Source organism: Tursiops truncatus, chromosome 6 (assembly GCF_011762595.2).
Source record: "Tursiops truncatus isolate mTurTru1 chromosome 6, mTurTru1.mat.Y, whole genome shotgun sequence".
In the NCBI taxonomy this organism is placed as follows: domain Eukaryota; kingdom Metazoa; phylum Chordata; class Mammalia; order Artiodactyla; family Delphinidae; genus Tursiops; species Tursiops truncatus.
This window is the reverse complement of record NC_047039.1, coordinates 81,845,307-81,868,783: the sequence shown is the minus strand read 5'-3', so window position 1 is coordinate 81,868,783 and position 23,477 is coordinate 81,845,307. Positions and strand designations below refer to the sequence as shown.

Sequence of the window (23,477 nt, the reverse complement as noted above, 5' to 3'; positions counted from 1 at the left end):
ACAAGTCTTTCCTGAGTATCTGACCATCCTTGAATGTCCGTTCATATTTACGAGAGAGGGGCTAAACAGATGACTGGAAGCGCTGATGTACTGATAGGTCTTAGAAACTTGTGGGTATCACTCCATGGTGATCAGGAAGCAAGCAGGCATTTCCATTGAGAGACCTCCAAATGCCAGTATTTTCAGTACCTACGGCTGTAAAGGATGAAATTATCAAGCAATAATACAACACAATTCCTTTGGATTTCCAGGTTGAAATGGCCCATCAAGGCATATTATAATGAAAATCAGAAAACCAGAGATCCTGAAAGTGTCCTAAGAGAGAAAAAAGTCATAATGAGGGCTTCCCTGGTGGCGCAGTGGTTGAGAGTCCGCCTGCCGATGCAGGGGACACGGGTTTGTGCCCCGGTCCGGGAAGATCCCACATGCCGCGGAGCGGCTGTGCCCGTGAGCCGTGGCCGCTGAGCCTGTGCGTCCGGAGCCTGTGCTCCGCAACGGGAGAGGCCACGACAGTGAGAGGCCCGCGTACAGTAAAAAAAAAAAAAAAAAAAAAAAAAAAGTCATAATGAAAGAATCAAAAATCAAAATGATGTGAGACTTAATAGACCACGGGGAACTAGAAGACAGTGGAGGTGATGGCTTCTGAGGAAAAGGATCCTCCTCTTAGAACCTAACACACAGCCAAACTGTCATTCAAGAGTGAGAGAAGAATAAAAATATTTTCAGACATTCAAGATCTCAAAATATTAACCCTCCACGCACCCTTTCTCAGGAAGCTACTGGAGGATACCCTCCCTTAAGGGTAGCTGTAGTGGGCCTCAAGGACAACCCAATACAGATGGAAACAGAGGACAAGGGCTCCAGGGGGTATGCTGGAAAATAAACATGAAGATTACCTCCTGTGCAGCCGCATTGAGAGGTGACTTTGCAGCTTTGACAGAGAAATGAAAACAATAAAAAGAGGTCATTCTTAACTCCAGGAAAAATAAAAAGTTGTACAAGAAATATAATTACAATATGTTATATGGCTCATCTGTAAACATTATGTAGTCACATAACATAAATAACCAACACTGAAAGGAGGTGGGAAGTCAAAGCTGTGTGGGAGTGAGGACCTGAGAGCTAAATCCTTATTTTTCATAGTAGGAAGTCAATATTTAATGTTCAAAAAACATTGGATGTAATATAACCACATTATTTATATAAAAGAAGGCAGACACCAGAGACGACAGCTAAAAGAATTGAAGTTGCTGTCTCTGGAGAAGAGGGAGGAAAGTGGGAGGGGCCAGGCAGGAGCATGCTGTTTTGGTAACAAGCTCCGTAGTAGTCTTTTTTTGCGTTTAAAACTCTCTCCTTGTATTACTCGGAAACAAATGAAATTTAAATCAAAAAGCTTGCGAGCTGTTAGAGGTGGCCCCTGACAGTGGGTGTGGATGCTGGGAAAAGGTGTTCTGCCTGCCTGAGATCTATTCCGAAAGGGCTGGAGGTCCCCAGAGCCCAGAGGACAGACAGTGTGGGAGGGGCCAAGGGCCTTCACGCCTTTTCTGGGGCACTCTGCTCCTGGGATGGAGGTGGGTGTGATAGGGGCTCAAAATTGGGTTGGATTTTCTTCATACAGCTGCAACGTGCACTTTATAAGGGTAGAGATGTTGCCAAGACTCTGACATTACATTTCTGTCAGATTTTGTACAGTGTTGGGGGATTCCTAATTTCCCGATGTCTTCAAATGTGTTTTATTTTTTTAACATCTTTATTGGAGTATAATTGCTTTACAATGGTGTGTTAGTTTCTGCTTTATAACAAAGTGAATCAGCTATACATATATCCCCATATCTCTTCCCTCTTGCGCCTCCCTCCCTCCCACCCCTCTGATGTGTTTTAGAGAGAAGTTGAGAGAGTGCAGGGGGCCACTCAGAAGCCACTGTGTTTGGACATCTGGGTTCTTCTTTCTACAACAGCCTGAGCAGGTCGGCCTCCCTCTCACTCTCTTTTTCTCCTCTCTCTTTCTCTCTCTTTTAAATTCAGGAATAATTACAGTAAAATGCACAGATGTTAAGCATATAGTTGGTGAGTTTTAACAAAGGTGTTCACCAACACCCCATTCAAGATAGAAAGCACTGCTATCGCATCCCCCTGTATCCCTTCCAGTGCCCCATCAGAGGCAACACTTGTTCTAAATTATATCCCCAAGAGACGATTTTGCGCGTTCTTGGACTTCGTATGAATGAAATCATACACCTGTACTCTCGTGTGTCCGACTTCTTTCCCTCAACATATTTTTGAGATTCATCTGGGTTGTTGAATGCATCAGTAACTCATTTCTTTTTATTGATGAGTACGATTCCAGTGTATGAATAACATGGCTATTTATTCATTTTCTTAACAAGTCTCTTCTTTCTCAAGACCGGCCTTGTTTCTGAGCTGGAGCAAGACTTCTTTACATGACCCTTTTTACTAACACACTAATGAGGTTGTTTCCACTGAGTGGAGTTGAAAGATTAAAATTTAGGCTTTATGAAGGACCAGCATCATTTACCCACATGTTATAAATGGAAATTGGATGTAATACATGCTCATTTAGGTTGAAGCTATTTGTGCACCAGGAGACCAATTAAAAGCCTGTGACAATAACCCAATGTGAGGTAACTGAAGTTTGCACCAGAGTTTTTGCTGTGAAAAGAGAAAAGGAGGAACAGATGGGATAAATATTTCACAGGAAAACTTGACAGGGCTTTGTGACAGATTAGGTGTATGGGATGAAGGGGCAGGATGAAACAAATGCTATTTCCGGGTGGACATCTGCCTGGTGGGTCCCTCTTCTCTTTCACCTTGGGCCAGTCACTCCTTCTGCAAGCTCTGTCCTGTTGGGAATTTTAAGGAGCTCTGATTCAGTGGCTCAGCCTGCCTTCCATGCCCACTTGTACCTTTTATATACACCTCGCAGCTATTGAAAGGCATAGTGAAATTGCGGAAAGAACACTGAGTTTGGACTTGGTTAGTCTATCATTCTTTCACTTGCTTAGGCTCCCTAAGTCTCAGTTTCCTCATAGGTGAAATGAAGGTGAGTAAATATCCCCACCCTACCAGATCGTTTTGAGAATCAAGGGAAGTGACTTCAAATTTCTTATAATGGTTCACAAGAAACTAATAAGAGAAATCACCTGTAGGAGGGGGTATGAGGGATGGGGGAAGCAGTGGGAGTTAAACTTTTAGTGAACACCTTTTTTTTTTTTAACCATGTGAGCATATTACCTTTTAAAAAGAAAATCCTAAACAGAATCAAATAAGCTATCTCTACAAATGATTAGGCATTCTAGACTGCTGAAAAGGACAGAGCCTGGCTACCTCCTGTCTGTGAGAATCTTGAGGTCCATTAGCCCAGAAGTCCTATCACTCCAGGATAGCTGACAATAGCAAATTATTTCACTTTAATGACAAAAAATGGGTTTTGGGTTGCAGTGAGAGGACTCTGCTCCGAGAGTAAAGAGATCTGGATCCTGGTCCTGGCTTTTCTGTGTCATTCAGGTGTGTTCCTTCTCTTCTCTGTGTCTTCTATTGAATGAAAGAGTTAGACTGCATGATCTTTGAGATGCTTCCAGCTCTGACATGCTAGAATATAATGCTAACTTCTAAGCAACAGAGGGTCTCATAATGTGATATCTGTAAAGGATTTGCTGGCGACATTTTTGTATCTAAGACAGGAGCAGGGCAAAGAATCACATGCTTCTCTTTTCACCTTTTATTTCCTTTGATACTGAAGTACCCAGAAGCAATGAGTCAAATGGAGTGTGTTTTCCAGAAAAGAAAATTGAGCTGTGTTTCAGTAGAACCATTGGTGCAATCCCATTGCTGTTTGCTACTGACATTAGCCAAAGGGTGTATCAGTGGTATTTTATGTATACACGGCACTTTATATGGATAAAGTTATATCCACTCTATATGGATAAAGTGGATCCACTTTATATGGATATCTACTTTTTATGGATAAAGTTCCTATTCAATGAATAGGAACTCAAAGATCATATAGTTCAAATTCTAACAAGACTCAAATAATGGCCTTTGGGGCTTCCCTGGTGGCTCAGTGGTTGAGAATCCGCCTGCCAATGCAGGGGACACGGGTTCGATCCCTGGCCTGGGAAGATCCCACATGCCGTGGAGCAACTAGGCCCGTGAGCCGCAACTACTGAGCCTGTGCATCTGGAGCTTGTGCTCCGCAACAAGAGAGGCCGCGACAGTGAGAGGCCTGTGCACCGCGATGAAGAGTGACCCCCGCTCGCCGCAACTAGAGAAAGCCCTCGCACAGAAACGAAGACCCAACACAGCCAAAAATAATAAATAAATTAAAAAAAAAACAAACAAAAAAACAATGGCCTTTGTTGCCAAGGAACTCATCTCCTGAGGTGCTTCATTCCGTTTTCATCTTGCTCAAATCATTAGGAAACTGTTCCTTAGGTTGAGCTGAAATCTTGACTTCATGATCACTATTAGTGCCAGCTTAGCTCTCTGGGGCTACAAACTACACCTATGTTCTCTCTGGCCAAGGTTGCAAACTGCTGAAATGCAGGCAGTATTAGACCATGACTTGTTGGCTCTTAATAGTGTTTAAAAATATCTCAATTAGTTTTTGACATTAAAACATCATGAGTTTTTTGTTTGTTTGTTTACATAAACTGTTTCTGACTTTTCTGGAAAGATCAAAAGGTCTGTGCAGCTGCCTCCCCAATATGATTCTTCCCTTTTTAGTAAACAATTCAAGGCTTTGTTCCAGTCCCTATCCTCTCTGGCTCAGCCTATGTGCTGTTGGGAGAGGCTGATCCCACCCCTGGTTCTAGAGCAGGGCATGCAAACTAGTCCTAATTCATCAGCATAGCCCTACCTTTTGTCACCTTTGTTGATTCAGAAACAAGCACTGCTTAAAGACTGGGTTCCTTGGAAACAGAATCCAAGATGGAGAGCTGCATGCAGAAGGCTTACTGAGGAGTGTCCTTAGGACACACACCTATGGGGACCTGAAGAAGACAAGGTTGGGGGTGGAGAGAAGCCGACCAGCAAAGTAGGTGCAATGTAGTTACAACCAAAGCCTCAGCTGATCCCAGGAACTCAGGAATGGGGATGGCCCTTCAGAGTTGTCCCAAACTGAAGTAAGGGGGCCAGACATTTGTATTCCCACATCAGCCAGTCACAGGCCTCAGGCTGCACCCTGGAAGGGGGTGTAAAACCTTGGGGGAAGTGGTTTCCTAAGGCTCAGAGCAAGACTATTCCCAGCAGCTGAGGGATGGATGTGTTGCCCCAGAAGAGGGGACCTGGGCTGAGCCTCATAGTATCTCCTACCGGCATAAGACTCAATCCAGATTAATAGAGATTTGCTAGGACTCCTGAGAAAGAGGCTTCCAGAAGTGACCTGTATCTCTCTGGATATGGACAAGGAGCTCTGGGACTTGTCCTTAGCCATCTCACATCAAGGTCAGCTTTGATAACACTGGTGCTCTGCTGAATCAAACCAACCCTGAAGCTTAAATTACCTGGACTTTTAGTGTGAGCTTCATCGTTAAGTCAGTTTTCTGGTTGTTTTACTTACTTACAAATGAACATACTTTGACACATTCTGCATCGCAGAGCTACATTCCCTGGCAATAACCCGCCGAATAGCAGCTGCCTCCCTTTAAGATGGGTCACTTGGTTTCCAGTTTACTAGTGCCCACTTGGCTTTCAGAGGTGGTAGCCGAGAGCTAAATCCTAGTCTTCTAATAATATGAAGTCAATAGATAATGTCTAAAGTGGAAAAACCAAGACATAGAACAGAGCATGTGTCTATAAATATGAGGTAAACATCAGAAGAAATAGCTAAAAGTGTTGGCAGTAGTTGCCTCTGGGGAGCTCTGTCAGGGTGGGATGGGACAAGGCACTGCAACTGGTTTTTGTGGGAAGCTTTGAAGTGCGCTTTAATTTGAAACTCTGTGTATCCCCGGTTGCTAATGCATGCCCTGGGGCATCTTGCCCTGCTCTGGGACTCTCCCATCTCCTAGTTCTCTTGCCTTCCTCTGGCCTTTCTTCTGGGTAGGGGGTTTCCCAAATGCTGGTTGATAATCATCTTAAGCTACCCTTTCTCTCTTTATTATCTTATGCATTCTATCCGCTCCTGGGAGACTTTGTTCCCTACTCCTGATCTCTCCTCTTTAGCTCCTGATCCCTATTTCTTCCACAGGATCACCTTGGAATTCCCCTGCCCTATTTCCAACTTGCATGAGGAGGTAACCAAGGTCTTTCCTAGCCCTAACATGCTATGAGGTCTGAAAAATTATATGGAAACATTTAACAAGTCGTAAGAATGGATCTCTTTCATTTACTTAATATCATTAGCCATTTTTTTCTTTTGTCATGTTGACTGAAGAAATGCACAACCTAAAAGTTGAGAATTATGCTTTATTTGGCTAACAAAACTGAGGATGAAAGCCCAGGACGAAACCTCTCAGATAGCTCTGAGAGACTGCTCTGAGGAGGTAAGGGAGGAGCCGGGATATAGAGGAGTATTTGCAGCAAAGAGCAGGTAGTCAGAACTCCAAAAGATTACTGTTTTTCGTTTTAATGCTTTATTTATTTATTTTTGGACTGTTTTTTACTGTGGTAAAATTTATATAACATAAAGTTCACCATTTTAACCATTTAAAATTATACAGTCCAGTAGCATTTAGTTATGAAACCACCACCACTACTTAGTTCCAGAACATTTTCATCACCCCGAGGGAAACCCTGTACCCATTAAGCAGTCGCTCCACCTTCTGGCCTCCCCTCACCCTGGGCAGCTCCTTATCTGCTTTCTGTCTCTATAGATTTGCCTATTTTGGACATTTCATATAAGTTGAGTCATATAATTTGAAGTCTTTCAATACTGTGAAAAAGCCAAGTAACATCTTAATATTATTAGGAAAATAATTTTGATCTTATGGACCTCCTGGAAGAGTCTCAGGATCCCCCAGAGGTCGGCAGAGCAGACTTTGAGAACTGCTGGTCTAGGTCATCCAAGTTGTGGGGCACCAGCCAGCTCCCCATTACAGCTTCTCTCCCAGCACAAGGTGATTGTCATGTCCCCACGTCCAACCTGAGGCCTCTACACCTCAGCTTCTCATTTCCCGTGAAAACTCGGTCCGCCACTTCCTGCAAAGTTGAGATTACAATGGATTCACATTCAAACTGCCCAGAGGAACCAAACAACCAAATGGGGACACGTTTTTATAAGTTATAAATCTGACTGTGGTAAGAAACTATACCACAAACTGGTTTCCGGTAAAATTCTGATCACTTCCTGCCACTGTCATTACATTTTATCATCACAGTAGTTACCTTTTACCTGTGATGAGAGCTGTCATGTACTTTTGAATATCAAGCAGCAGCCATGCCATAAATTGCTAGCCGCTTTTTCCTCTAATGATCACAGCTTATTTTATTCTTCAAGTATTCTTCTCAGAGTAATCAGCACGCTTATTATACAGCATATTCAAATATTAATGCATACATTGAACTCATGCTATTGTGAGACCCATTTGCTCCGGAGCTAAAATTATGTTGCCATTCTGCTTGGTGCTAGAGGTTCTGTGCTCGAAATCGGTTTTCCACATACAAGGAGCCCAGGTTATTTAACAAGAATGTGAGCTAGAATGAGACCTTCTCAACAATGACTTCACCAAGAGAAGCCACTGCAATGAGAAGCCTGCGCACCGCAACGAAGAGTAGCCACCACTCGCTGAAACTAGAGAAAGCCCGCGCAGGGCAACAAAGACCCAACACAGCCAAAAATAAATGAATGAATGAATGAATGAATAAATAAATAAATAAATAATTTTAAAATAACATTAAAAAAAATCAGTTCCTCCGTCACATTAGCCACATTTACAGTGTTCCATAGTCACATGTGACTAGTGGCTACCATATTGGATCATACAGAAGAAGATTCCCATCATTGTGGAAAGTTCTATTGGACAGCTCTGCTCTAGAACATTCTAGGTGTACTTCTAAAAAAGGGCCAAACCAGGTAGGATATCATTTTAATGTGCTTATTTTTCCTTTGCTTTCTTCAAGACCCAGCTCATATATCAATTCTTCTGGGAATTTGCCACATGTGTGGTCTGTGACGGTATGCTATAGGCAGCCAAGCATTCTGAGCTATGCAGTTCTTTGTGGTAATGCGTGGATCTAGCTAGAACTTAGTATGGAGATCCTGGCATAGCTATTTGTCAATCCTTAACCAAAATGTGGCCTTTCTCTATCTGGGGAAGGCATCCTCCTTGACAAAGCAATTAGCTTTGGGGCAGGAGGGAAAGGAGGGAAACACTGGCCTAGCCAGCCAGATCTGCTGAATCCACTTCTGTAGCTATAAAAATAATTTGTAATAAAAGCTTTTGACCTCCTGTCCATAAACATTACATAGGCCATCTCGGCCAGGCCATCAAGAAATGGAAGTCAGGGTGTGATTTGCTTGATACAAGATATCTTGTCATCTTACCTGTGGACCCTCACTAAATTTTTAGTCTGCTGTCTTTCTCTTTCAATTTTCTGTGCTGGAGCTCTTAGAATTTCTCATAATAAAATCTGTCATTTCTACCTTCTAAATCTCTCTAGAATCTGTGCTTTCCTTTAATACCCTCAGTGAATTTATCTTCTCTCTCCTTTCCCACCCAGCCCCCTTATTGTCACCTAAATGCTCTAAGAACATTACCTGATTATGGCATTCTCCACCCTAAAACCCCTCAGTGGCTCCCCATGACATCATAAAAGCCTCTCCTTGGGCCCCCAGCTACCTCTCTGGTTTCAGATCTTTCCATTCCCTGGTGTGTAGCACACATTCCAGCTTCTCTGTTACTGTGCCCAGAACCAAGATGCCTTTTCACATCTCTGTGCCTTTGTATACTCACACCTCCCTCTGTCTGAAATGAGCCCCCCACCACCTTTAATCCCCCTGGAGAATTTCTACCCCCTTGTTAAGGTAACATTTAAATCTTATCTCTTCTGAGAAGCCCAGCCTGAGCCCTCAGACAGACTTAAGTGATCCATCAACTGTGCCCAAACGCTGTGTGGGCTTTGGTCATAACCCAGTCTGTATATGACACTCATGAGTCTGTTTCTCCTACTAAACTGTGAGGTCTCAAGGGCAGGCAGCACATCTGACTCATCTCTTACCCACTGTGGCAAGCACAGGACCTGACTCACAACAAACGCTTACTAAATGCCTGTTAGAATGAACAATAATCTGTGCCATTATGAGGTTCTGCTATGAGGGTCCTCTGTGTGGAGCTGCTGGGCTCCTTAGGGTTCACCCTTGCTGATAGAGGCCTAGGGCCAAGTGGCACTGGTAGCTGAGGATGTGCAGAAAAGCAAAAGGCCTGCAGCTGCTCCCACTGAAAGCCTCCCTGTATGCGTGCAGCTCGTTCCCTCTCAGACTTTGCTACTCGCACAAGCCCATTCCTTGTCTTTCATGAAAAAAACACAGGACCCCTTGGAGAATGTTCCTGTAGGGACCCATCTGTGGGTGATTCTATGGGGGAGAATTATGGGCAAGGGGGAGAAACATCTTAATAGAATGGAGAGGGGTGAAACATTGCTACTCTTGCTTAGCATTGGGATGTCGCTCGAGGGGGAATGTAGGAGCTGGTAGCAACACTTCTTATGTTTTAGAAAGTACCCTGTGATTACCAAAACCTTCCACTTTTATCATCTTCTTGAGCCTGTTATCCACCCTGAGGGGCAGGCAAGACAGAGCTGGGGTTATTTGTAGATAAGGAAACTAATATCCAGAGAGGTGAAGTGACTTGCCCAAGGTCATGTTTTGAGCAAAGGCCCACAAAAATGAAGTGACTTTCCCAGGGTTGTGAAGTAATATTCAGAACTATAACATATGGGGTTACTTGTAAAAATTTCTGCGGGTTTTAAACTATTTATTTATTTATTTTTGGCTGAGTTGGGTCTTCGTTGCTGCACGTGGGCTTTCTCTAGTTGAGGCAAGCGGGGGCTACTCTTCGTTGTGGTGCGCGGGCTTCTCATTGCGGTGGCTTCTCTTGCTGCAGGTCACGGGCTCTAGGAGCATGGGCTTCAGTAGTTGTGTCATGCAGGCTCAGTAGTTGTGGCTCATGGGCTTAGTTACTCCACGGCATGTGGGATCTTCCCGGACCAGGAAGAACCCATCTTCCCCTGCATTGGCAGGCGGATTCTTAACCACTGCGCCACCAGGGAAATCCCTCTGTGGGGTTTTCTTTAATAAAATTTTTGAAATCAGAAACATTTTCTGGTAAATTGAGTCCACACAGGGCTTTCAGACATCTCTTGGGAAATTTGACTAGATGACATTGAAGATTTATTCCAGCGGTGAAATTCTATGAAATTTAGTGTTTACTGTGTCCCAGGTTCACGTAACTCCATAAAGTACAATTACCAGTTTGCAAGTAATTTACAAAACAAAGAGCTCTCCTGCCCAGTCAAGCATCACTGTCTGACTTACTAGAAAGTCTCAAGCCCATTACTTACATATTGTATCACCTACTCATCAATCTCTTCTTTCCACTCCTACTTCCTACACTGTAGCAACTCTATTACTTGATCAATTGCTCACTTCCTCTGTCAGAGATAACTAGGATTTAGAGCTAAAGGCGTAATTTCTGTATAAGACTAGAAAGCAGAACTGTTGTGTCTTATTGAGATCTTAATTTAATTCCCATTAAAGGGGAATTGAATTGACTGGATTAGTGAAGTTTCATTCTACTCATTCCTCCTCAGAGAGACGACTGAATCCATGTGGGTGCCATATTTGGTAGTGGGATATGGGAATGGAGTTTTCCATAGATCAGGGTAGGGGTAGGATTTTCTAGAAAGGAAAATCTGTCTTGGTTGGATGGACCAAGTTATTTAAATTCTGCCTGATAATTCTGTCCAGTCTCTTTGCATGAACACAAAGTATTGTACACCCATCTGAACTGGGTAAAAACAGAAGTTAATAGCAGCTCTGTGGAAATAGATACCCTACTTATCTTCTGATCCAAGAGTCCAGGCTCTATCTGCTGCACCACACACTCTTCAGGGTGATAATTGCTCCTATTAGTTAGTGTTTCCTGAGAAGTGAAGCATAGTATCCAATTTTAATAATGAAGGCTATGGCAGTAATAACATGAAACATCCTATTTTATTTTCATCAAGAAGACCAAACCCATCAGATAGAAGGATTATGGGTAATTCTGGGTATTGCTGGCAGTCTCTGAAGATGACAATTCTGTCTGGGTTTAATTTCTCTCTTGATTACCAAGAACATTTTGATACTTAAGAATAGATGTGCTTGTTGCTGACGGGGAGGGGAGGGCTCATTACAAAGTGCTGGGGCAGACCTGCACCCTCTTTTCTTCCAGTGGAACATCAGACTTTGCTACATGACTCCCACACAGGTGTCTATCACAGCTGAGCAACTCTGGCTTCCCTAAAATGAGAGTGCTAACAATAAAGGGTGACAATACAGAACATAAAGAAGCACAAAGGAAGTCTTCATCCTCATGTTGAACTTGCCCAGGATATATGCTGATGAAATCAGATCTGATCACATCCTGAGCTCCATCTGTTAAAGGTGCTCACAGCCACTTAGGAGAATGCCAGGGAAGAAAGACCTGACAATACATTTTCTGCCTGCTAAAGTAAGTCCTTCTCTTCTCTCTGGCTAAAAATACAACCAAAGTGTCACTAAAACACACACACACACACACACACACACACACACACACACACACACCACACAAACCCAAAATACAAGAAAGCCTAACATTTGTTGAACAGATTGTGTTAGAATATCAATTAGCTAAGTGTTTGGTATGCAAACATCCCCGATGCGAACTCACCCAGAGGAGGACTTGCAGGGAGGGGGAATGGAGAGTGTCAGAGAATTAGGGAGCAAGGCAGGCTGCCTCCAAGGGAAAGTGCTTGGAACCAAAGCTCAAGACCTAGCTGACAGGTGAGAATGGTGCAATTGCCTTTTACATCCACCTAGTGGCAGAGTTCTAGCCAGAGTCATCCCTACCTCAACTGGTTCAGGTGACGACCATTTACTTGGACGTATAATATAACATTCAGCACTGGCGCTGAACCATTTGGAAGGCTGCAATTCTTCAGCAGTGTTCACTTTTGGACAGGGACTCATCTAGGTTATGCTAACTCTAAACTTCAAGCCCAGGGGATAGAATCTGCTGGAAGCAGGGAGTTGAAGTTTCCAAATTAATAAGACTAAAGCATCATGTTAGGTTCTAGTACATATTCTATGCCCGAGTAGCTAAAACTCCAAGGAGTGAATAAAGAGCAAAAATAGGAGAGGCTAGCGTTCGAATAGAGACCCCTTGGAGAGTAGCTGATATGAATAACAGTGGGTCAGTGGCAGGCCAGGGAATGAATGGAGTCTTTTGCTCTGTCCCTTTTGAATTATAAAACAGTTCCTGCAAAGGGCAGTTTGGTTTTAGGATAATTTGGACATGATCTAGAAATTCTGTGAAATGAAAAGAATTCACTGATTAATTACATAGGCCAGCATTTTCCAAGAGGTGATATGCATTCATTCCACTTGGGGCAGTGCAGATAATTTCAGATGAAACATCTTTTACTTTAATAGTTCAGTATTTATTTTAATGTACCTTAGAAGAATTATAATTTGTTATACCACAAACCTGTGATTTCACAGGTGATATTGTTGGTTTTCCATTTACATTGGTGATATAAAATTTCCATTTTAAATACTTTTAGGAAAAATGTTTATTTGAAGGAAAACATTAAGTAAATAATAATACAGAAGATGTTATTACAAGAATATGGCAAAAATCATGAAGAGAGAATGTAACAATTGGAAAGTTTGGGAAATACTTCATCAAACCAGGGGATAAGGTAGATTGACTTGTAGACAGAAGAGTTCGGAATAGCAAGCAGGTAAAGGGAAAATGATAAAACTCTCAGAGGATCTGGATTCCGGTTCCAGCTGCCACTAGGCCTGTGTGACATTGGCCCCCTCTGGATCTCCTCATCTATAAAATAACTCTCATGCCTTGCTTAGCTTTATTATTTGGCAGTTCTATTTCACTTACTGTTATTGAGATTATGAACAATCATAATGACAGCCAGAGCAGTAAGGTCTGCTATGTACCAGATTCTTTCCAATAGTCATCATTCTTAATCCTCATAATAGTCATGAAAGGTAGGTGTTATAATACCCATTCCATATATGAGGGAATTGAGGGTGGAAGATCCTGGCCACACAGAACCTGATTTGAATGAACTTAGGTCTGACTCTGGAGCCTGTGTTTGTTCCTCTGAGCCTGGTTGCATCATAGTAGTTAATTCCTATTCACTCTCAAAACTAAGCTCGAGATCACCTATTCCAGTAAGACTGCTTTGACCTTATCTCTTCATCTGGGTTAGATGTCCCTCCTCTGTGTTCCCTTAATTTTCTATGTATGCTGTTTTTCCTATTTGCCTTTATATTCCCAGCACCCTACACACTTTTGGGACACAGATTATATAGTCAACAAATTGCAGAAAGAGGGAGAAGATGAGGGAGAGGGAAATGGGAAAGAAAGGAGGGAGAGAGGATCAAAAAAGAATATATATTGCTGCCTTATTTTATTAAATATGAAAGAAGTAGAATTGAGAGGCAGGAGAGCAAGGTGGTTAAGCATATGACCTCCTAGATCCAAACCACCCAGCTTTGCCACTTACTAGGTGTTTGACTTAGGGCGCAGGTTCAATACCTGTGCTTCAGTTTCTTCATCTACAAAATAGGGATATTAGTAATACCTACCTTAAAAGCTGTTGTAAAGACTAAATGAACTATCATATATAAAGTACTTAGAAGACCGCCTGGAATATGATAAGCAGGTGCTCAATAAATATTGGCTATCATTATTATTTCTGTGAAATTAATAAAAGGGGAAAAGCTTAACACTAGTGTAAAGTGAAAAAACCACATAATACTATTACACACATAGAGCCTCATCATTTTTCCAATTCTACGTGTTGACCAATGCAGAGTGATTTCAAGGCAGTTATGAATAAAGAGGATTATAGCTAGAGGATACACAATATAATATCTTTATCTTTCTGCTTCTGTGAAAGCAGAATTAAGCACTCCACCTCTACTCTTAGAACATTTGGAAATATTGATGTTAAAATTATCATACTGTATTCTAAATTCAGATTTACTTATTGTCTATCACCCTCAATTAGACTGAGTTCCTTGGAGGAAAGGACTCCTGTTTGATTCTTCTCTATGTCTCCAATTCTTAGTAAAGGGGCTGGCAAGAAATAAATGTTCAATAATGTTTGCTGAATGAACATTATAGAAAAGAAGTGTACATGTCAACAATAAAATAAATATTATGTGATATTTATCATACAAGAGGCTCAGGTCAAGTGACACTATAGCTCAAAAAGGAGAGATCACCTCTAGGTAGGAAAAGGTAGTAAAAAGAATGGTTAAATCTGTGAACTTTAGAGTCAGACTGCTTTGGTTTTGAGCTCTAACTACGGCACCTGTGAGCTTATGTGACCTTGGGATGTAACCTAAGTTCTTTAAACCTTAATTTCCTTATCAGTGAAATGGGGATAATATTAGTTAGAAGAACTCAATGAGATAATGTTTGTAACATGTCAGGTACCTATTATGTGTTTGTAGAGTAGCTAATATATCATCATCATTATCACCAAAGGCTTTGTGATGGGGGCACTCACCATCTGGATGGGCAGACACAAGTGAAGAGCACTGAAGAGCAAGAAGTTGTGAATAAAGGTACTGTGGGTGTTAGAAAGAATCAAAGCCAAACAGGGAGGGCAAGTGGCACTATTTAATTGGAATATTGGGTATTTTCAGGAAAGTAATGGGAGACAAGATTGGGAAGTTGGCTTTAAATGCCAGACTGACAAGTTTAGTCTTCATTCTACACATAATACTGAGACTTTATGGGATTCTAAGTGGGGTAGAGACCAGTTCTGAGCCAGTTTTATGGGGAATGTTCTGGCTGTTTGTGCAGGACAATCTGGGGAAGGTGAGGGGAGATAGAAGAAAATAAACCACCTAGGAAGCTTCTCCAATACTTCCAATGAGAAGTTGAGGTCCCCCTCTGGGATGGTGGTATGGGAAAGGAAAAGAGGGAATAAGCATGTGGGACATTGGGAAGAATAAACTCAGAACTGTGTCCAACTGGATGTGAGAAGCAAAGTGAGGAGGCAGAGGCAAAGACAATTCTGAACTGGATTGCCAATTAGAACTGGATGTCCAGGAACAAGGTGCCACTCTTCTATAGTAGAATAGTTAAGAGTGGCAGAAATAAAGCGTAGGAGAGACTGGTTTTAGGGGGAAGATATATTTGCCTTTTTTTTTTTTTTTTCCGCTCCGCGGCATGTGGGATCCTCCCGGACCGGGGCACGAACCCGTGTCCCCTGCATCGCCAGGCGGACTCTCAACCACTGTGCCACCAGGGAAACCCTATATTTGCTTTTTGCTATGCTAAATTTAAGGTGCAGTGGGATATTCAGGTAAAGAATGATATTCAAGAGACACTTGAAAATGTGATTTTTCAACTCAGACTGGTAATTATTTAGAAGATATCTGCATAAAGGTAATAGCTAAAGGTATACAGTTGGATTGACTGTCTAAGAGTGAGAGAGAAAAGACTCAGAGGAGTCATCCTTGGGAAGTACTTCTCATAGCTAGAGGAGTAAAAGAGAAGTGTGTGGAGGAGCGGGGGGGAGAGGAAGGAGGGATGAAGAACACATTACTAGAGAAGCCAAGAACAGAGCGACAGAAGTGCTCAGAGGAGCCATGAGCTACAGTGAAGTCACAGAGAGAGAGAAGTGAGAAGGGACCACTGGACTTGGCCATTAGGAATCATTGCTGACTTATGAGAGAACAATATGTGGAAGAGAAAACTAGATTGTGGATGCAAAGGAAAGAAGAAGTTATGTGGGGAAAGGAAGCAGTCGACTTGAGAGTACACTGTTAGTTCCGGAAGTTCAGGAAAGTGAGGACAGAGATGTGATGGGGGCTCAAGGTGGGAGCAGACTTGTTCTTCCCCAGCTAAATGACCACACATCAATGTTTATTCAGAGATGCTTATTGTCTATTCATTAAGAAATAGAAAGCAATATTGGTAGAGGAGGCCGGAGGAGGGACTTTGGAACAAACTAAATTGAAAGTCAGGTTACAGCCATTCTAAAGTCATAGACCGTGTTATCTGTATGTGTACAGTAGCATCTGTTTCAGCAGAGACAGAACTTATTTATCATGCATCAACAGACTGTGAGAGAGAGGGAAACCAGAAACTCTCCTTCTCCACTAAGGAAAACAAAGCATGATCAACTCTTTGAAAATAATTTAAAAGGTTTGAAAAAGTATTTTAGCAAGGAAAGAACACTAAGAAAAAAAAGTGTATGATAGCTTCCCTTTCTTGACTTTTCCACCCAAATGCACTCCAGGACAATGCCCAGGTGCATAATTAGAACACTTCTAATAATACTGTTAACACTGCCCGAGTTTATGGCATGTCTATCTGCACAGTGCTTTTTATTTTATAGAAAGCTCTCATGATCTCTTTTATCCTCCCAGAATCCCTGGGAGGTATTACTTTTTCTCTGTTTTATAAGGGAAGAAAATGAGAATCAGAAAGAATTGAGAGATTTTCCCCCAAATTACACAGCCAGGAAATGGTAGAGTCCCAAATCCCTTGCTCTTTTTTTCTACACGTTTTCAAATTCCATTCACACGGTCTTCACAGCATAACACTCCATGTATGGGATGACAAACCAAAGTGTAGCAAAGTGAGCGCCCTCTTTTCTATAATTCTATCAATATGGCCTAAAACTACGTCAGTTTGGGGGCACTTTTATTAGGTCAAGTTTCTCACTGAATAGTATCCAGTGCTCCCTTTTCACCCCCATCATAAAGAGCCCCAGGGCAGAAGTTCTTAGGAATGTTTTTCCCTCCCTCCCACATCTGCCCAGTTCAACCAGGCCTCTGAAATGCATGAACAAGGCCTCAATACTTACTTAAACGTGCTCCAGATGGGTCAGGAGGCAGGAAAGCAATTCTCTCCCTCAATATCTAGTTTGGTCTAGTAGGAAGAAGGCCAGACTTGGAGGCTGCAGGCTCAGGTTTCATGCTCAAACTACCAGTCTAGCTCTGTGACCCTAGTAAAATCACTTTCCACCCTGAGCACCAGTGCCTTGATCTGAAAAGTGAGGACACTAATAGCTATTTTATAAGTTTGCCACAAAGATTCAGGGAAGCACTTGTGAAAGTGGCCCTGTGATGGGTTTGACATTCTGATATTCTGCTGTAGCTGTCTTGAAATTCTTAATAGTTTTTGAAGGAGGAGCTCTGTATTTTCATTTTGGACTGGGCCCTGCAAATTATATTGCTGGTCCTGCCTGTATGTCCTTGGCCAAGTCACTTAACCTTTCTGGGCTCCAGTCCATAATTAATTAAATTCTTAGGAAAGAAATTGTTAGGAAAATTCTCAATCCTCCTTCTCTCTACCTATTAGCAAAATTTGACAGGTTGATCACTCCCTCCTCCTTGAAACATTTTTTCCACTTGACGTCCAAAACACTACACTTTCCTGGTTATTCTCTGCCTCACTGGCTGCTCCTTTGCTGTTTTATCCCTAATCTATTAGCATGTCCAAAACTAAACTCCTGATCATCTCCTGCAAGCCTGCTCCCCCCAGTCTTCTTTGTCTATTAATGGTATCTCCATCTTTCCAGTTGCTCAGACCAGAACTCTTGTCATACTCTTTGATTCTTTATCACTCACTGCATATCCAGTTTGTAAGCTACTCCAGAGTCTGACCACTTCTTCATCACTCCCATCACAGTCCAAGCCTTAATCATCTGTATTCTGCAGGATCCTTCTAACTGGTCTCCCTGCTTGCACCTCCTCCCGTGTCCCCATGGTCTGTTCTTTATATAGAATAATCCTTGAAAAATATGACAGGGACTTCCTTGGAGGTCCAGTGGTTAAGACTTCATGCTTCCACTGCAGCGGGCACAGGTTTGATCCCTGCTTGGGGAACTAAGATCCCGCATGCCAAGCAGCGTTGCCAAAAATTAAAAAAAAAAAAAAGTCAGATGGCATCAATCCTCTGTTCAAAACCATCCCATGACTATCCATCTCAATCAGAGTAGACATGCCTACAAGGGGCAATAAGCTACCTCTCTGAACCCACCTCCTACCACTCTCTCACCTCAGGCCATTTGCCAGTGCCTCTCTGCCTACAGTGCCCTCCCAGATGGCAGCCTGGTTGGCTCCTCACCTCCTTCAGTCCCGAACAACTGTCACCCTGTTTAAAATAGCATCCACCATCAACTTTCCCCCCTTGTTCCTTATCCTATCATTCCATGCTCACTTTTCTTTCTTCTTTTCAAAAAATTAATTAATTAATTAATTTTTGGCTGCATTGGGTCTTCATTGCTGCGCAGTCTTTCTCTAGTTGCGGTGAGCGGGGGCTGCTCTTTGTTGTGGTGCGTGGGCTTCTCATTGCGGTGGCTTCTCGTTGCAGAGCATGGGCTGTAGGCACGAGGGCTTCAGTAGTTGTGGCACGTGGGCTCAGTAGTTGTGGCTCACGGGCTCTAGAGCACAGGCTCAGTAGTTGTGGTGCACAGGCTTAGTTGCTCCTCAGCATGTGGGATCTTCCCGGACCAGGGCTCAAACCCGTGTTCCCTGCATTGGCAGGAGGATTCTTAACTACTGTGCCACCAGGGAAATTCTAACTGCTATATCTTCAGCACAGAGGTCAGTGCCAGTGAATGACAGTAGAAAGAGCTCTGGAACAGATGATGGTATTACTAAGTGACAGCAGCATCAGCCCCTCTGAGTGTATCAAGTACTTTCACAGGCTGCACACCGATGAGGCTGGCCCTGCATACAAGAGTGAGGGCGTTTATGGGGACTGCTCTGGGCTAAGCCTCCTACTAGATTATACTGTGGGGATAGAAAGGTGAATCAGGAGTGGTAACCACCCTCAAAGGGTTTGTGGCCTAGAGAGAGGTATTATGTATATATGCAAATAACTCTAGAACAAGGCAGCTTTTGTTAAAAATATCTGGCCTTTAATGCCTAGCATCTCACATACTGCTATGGACTCTAGACTTCACTACAGAGGGAAAGGACAATGAACTATGGCTTGTGAATTTACTGACTGGCTATTTTTGTCCCAGACAAGTTCCTGCTGTGGCCTGCTTATCACAACAGAGACACCTTGCCTGACTTCCAATCTAGTTTGCTCCAAACTCCCTCCACCTGCCCCCTCCACCCAATATTGCTCCCTAATTACTGTTAACTTGAGACCCCACCCTCATATAGTCCCTCCACATTCTGCTCCTAGATATCAGAACATGGGGTGGAATCAACTTAGGCAGGCTGCAGCAGGGTGTAAAGGGTCTAAATATTATTTCCCTCCAATAAAGATGTACATATCTCAATGGGCCTACAGTACACAGAACTCAGGGACTAACATCTGTCCACCTTCGTCCACCTTTGTAGTCTGACAGCCTTGCTCAGTACATGGCACAGAGGAGGCATTCAGTAAGGTTTGCTGAATCGTTGAACTGGGTCTTATAAGCTTGAAGGATAATTGTATTTAAGAAGTAATTCTGCATCTTCTGTAAGGCATCCTAGAAGTATTCTAAAAGGTTATCTTATTTCATTATCATAAGAAATAACCTAATCAGTAAGAATTAAAACATATCAAATAAAGCGACTAATTTAAAATGCCAGTTTAAATTATAAAACACTCCTGTTTTATAATTTTCAAAGCTACTTTAGTTTGTATTGGAGTTTTTAAAACCCTGTATCTGAAAATCCAAAAATTATCATGAGATAAATTGCAAGTTACACTTTCCATTCCCTATAGGACTTCTTGGAATAGGGACTCCCTGGAGTTATCTGAATTTTTAGGTAGAGATTAACTTACAAGAAAGACTGGGGAACCGAGAAACTTAAAGCTAGAGCTTAGGATCTAGTAATTAAATACCGCATTGAGTTTTGGTGGTAAGCGCTTGAGTGCTTGTTATATAATTCTCAATATTTTTCAGTGTGTTTGAAAAAGCTGCTTCTCTCATATGTTCACGTCACACATACATTTTCATACCCAGGTAAGATCAAGCATAACAAGATGACCCATCTTGTCATTAGTAAGATGTGGTGCCACCAGTAAGTAAGAAAATTTGGGGCAGGTAAATCTTTCCCCTCCTTGGTTCTCAATTTCTCTGTGTATAAAATAGGGGGAGGGACTAGATGGTTTAGGAGGAGATGCTAATGCCTTAAGAGTCTATGGAAGTAGAGGGCATCTATTCACATTATAAAGGTTTTCTCTTTATAAAGGATTCCCTTCAGGTTTTCTCTGAGTTCCTTAGTGCATTTAAACTGTGACTTGACTTACCAAAATCTTGTCACTATACTTTTATTACTAATAAAGCAACTAACACTTACTAAGCATGTTGAATATGCTAGGCACCATGTAGTCAATATGACAGGCACATATGAAATGCATTATTTGATTGAGTCATCCCAATAACCTCATGAGGTACATACCAATATTGTCCCATATTGTAGGTAGGTAAACTGGCTCCAAGACTAAGTGGCCTAAGGTGACTGAATTAGGGAATGTGGCAACTCTGGAATTCAAACTCTCTTCACCTCAGTATCTGACTCCAGATACAGTGTTAACCCTGCATCTCACAGACTGTTTGCCTGTAATAGGAGGTGGTCAGTGTTCCTTTCCTTGGTGAACAATCCTGATTCTCTGTACCTCTTTGCCTTCACAAATCGGGTGACCGATTGAAGATGGGTGATTCCTTTGGTTTCAACTTAATTTCTGTGACATAATGTGCTGATATTTTCATTGAGAAATGATTTTGGGGGCTTCCCTGGTGGCGCAGTGGTTGAGAGTCCGCCTGCTGATGCAGGGACACGGGTTTGTGCCCCGGTCCGGGAAGATCCCACATGCCGCGGGGCGGCTGGGCCCGTGAGCCATGGCCGCTGGGCCTGCGCTTCTGGAGCCTGTGCTCTGCGGCGGCAGAGGCCGCAGCGGTGAGGGGCCCACGTACCACAAAAAAAAAAAAAAAAGAAATGCTTTTTGACCTTCCCTGGATGAGTCACAGTGGATTTCACTAGCTATCTTGAGTCAATTGTGAATGATCAGGTGAGCAGAAGAGGGTTCAAATTTGCTTTGAATTCCTAATTTAGTTCTTTATGTCTATTATCTAACAGCAAGACTTTCCATTACTTTGCATCAGGTTAAGATGAAAAAATGCCACATGCAGGAAAACAATATAAGATTAATTTCATATCTTCATAATTTTCACATTCATAATATTCACTTTCACAAGAACTGTGTGAGGTGGGCAAGTCAGGAATTATTCACCCACTTTGCAAATGAGGAAGGATAGTCACGAAAAGGGGAAGTGATTTGTTCAAGGACATCGAGCTGGTTAGGTGCTAGACTTGGTGTTCTTCCTATACTATGCCACCTCTGTATGTAAAAAGTAACATCGGACTCAGGTACTTCTTAGCAGACCCAAATGACTGCCATACTGGAGGCTGTGACATACCAGCCTGTGGCTGCAGGGCTGCCTGTATAACTAGCCACTATGGTGGAGGAGGACATAGCACCAGCTGTGCCCCCTGCTCACACCTGTGCAGTATGATAAAGAAAGTAGAAGTAGCCAGCAGCTGTGGTCCAACTAGATAAAACTTCTAGGCAGGAAGTCAAGTGACAAGTGAACTCGGGTATGTGTGTGTTTTTAACTGTTAGTTACTTTTGACATTTTAAAAAAGGGTTCTTGTGGAAGTCAGACCAAACAGCAGGAAGGTATTGCAGCAAGATGGATTTGGGAAAGGACCAGTCTCACTTGATGCTCCATCAGATACCTGATCCTCATCAAGAAGAGAACCATGTTCCAGGTAATGAAAGAGTCCTTAAGAGGTAGTGACTGTTGGGAAGGATTGGACTATGATTATTTTCCTCTTTTTATGGCTCTGGCAAAAAAGGGGCATAATTGGATACGTTCATATATTAGAATGGAAGAATTGGGGCTATATAACTTTCTGAGGTGCCTTCTAGCACTAAGATTCTAATAAGCCAGAGAAACACAAGGAAATAATGAATAAATTATTAATAATATATATAAATGAAAGATAACGAAAATACCCAATACCAGATAGTTGTGGTAAAACAAATACAACCATATACTTCTTTGGTAACGTAAATATAGTGAAACTTTTGGAAAGGGATCTGGCAATAAGTAGCCAGATAATAAGAACTATAATAAGAACTATAATAGTGTTTATTCTTTTGACTCACTAATCTTAGTCTTTGGATCTATCCTAAAGCAGCATTTCTGCTGCTTTTGCAGAACCCTAGGCCTTGAGGCAGTGATTTAAAACTTTTTAATGCCATGGATCCCTTTGGCATTCTGATGAACCTCTAGACCCCTTCTTAGACTAAGAAGTCTAAATACATAAAATTAAATACATAGGATTATAAAGGAAGCAATTATATTAAGATAAGTTATCAAAATAAAAAACTATGATATAATAATATATGTGCTTATTTACAGATGCATTAAATAACAAGGTCCAGTGGTGGATCTAATTACCACCGTATCAAATCAAATATATCATCTCAAATAAATGATATTTTAAGGTATCTGCAATAACTGTCATGTTATATGAAGAAAATCTGTAATTTCTTTTTGTGACAAAATCACACACTGCTAAAACTACTGTGGTTTGCTACCTACATTCATAATTGAAGGAAGTGGTCATTTAAATTAAAGATTGGTAAAAATAAAAGTATAATTTTCCTCCATCCATGTTCACCATTAAGGACTTCTGTCCTAAAAACAAAAGGTGCCATGGTCCAAGGGACATTTTCTCTTTTGGGGGTCCCCGTGCAAATTTGAAATCATTCTATAGTCTCTAAGAAGTTCTACATCAAAGACCCAACATTAACTTTTCACAAACTTGGATGGCAATAGAACCTTTCTTGATAATAACTTTAATATTCCAAAGAACTTGGAGAAACGTCATCCAAAGGAAAAATGTACAAAAGAAAAAAAGCTGTTGTGTACATGAAATATTTATTATAATTTGATCTACAACGGCAAGAAAAAATAACTGGCAACAACCTAAATGTTCAATACGAGTGGAATGAGTGGATAAATGAGAATACATCAACTCGATTAAGTATCATGTAGCTGCTAAAGTTATAATTATGAGGACGAGATGATGGAATATATTTTTGATGTATCAGGTTAATAAATGATAAAACTGTGGTATGCCATCATTACAACTTTGTTTAATATAGGAACTAGATGAATACGAGGAATAAAATGAAAACAGGTTATAGGATGGCAGAACATGACTGATTTTTTTCTTTTATGTTTGTACAATATGTACACTATTTTGAAAAAAT

General features: G+C 41.8%; 1 protein-coding gene and 1 long non-coding RNA gene across 4 annotated transcripts in view; both read left to right on the top strand.

Moving 5' to 3' along the window:
• HEMGN (hemogen) overlaps positions 1-23,477 on the top strand; it is a 38,949-nt gene that overhangs the window by 6,412 nt on the left and 9,060 nt on the right. For 2 of the 3 annotated variants that reach the window (XM_019949019.3, XM_019949020.3), the window contains one exon: positions 21,839-21,964. In XM_019949019.3, the coding sequence (XP_019804578.1) occupies positions 21,839-21,964 (126 nt within the window). Of the gene's footprint in view, positions 1-14,714; positions 14,795-21,838; positions 21,965-23,477 lie in introns of those variants that run through there. The other variant, XM_073806329.1, reaches the window with a different exon arrangement.
• LOC141278993 (uncharacterized) lies at positions 1,376-6,243 on the top strand. Its single transcript, XR_012332601.1, has 3 exons — positions 1,376-1,967; positions 3,460-3,525; positions 6,206-6,243. It is a non-coding gene; the product is annotated as an uncharacterized lncRNA (long non-coding RNA).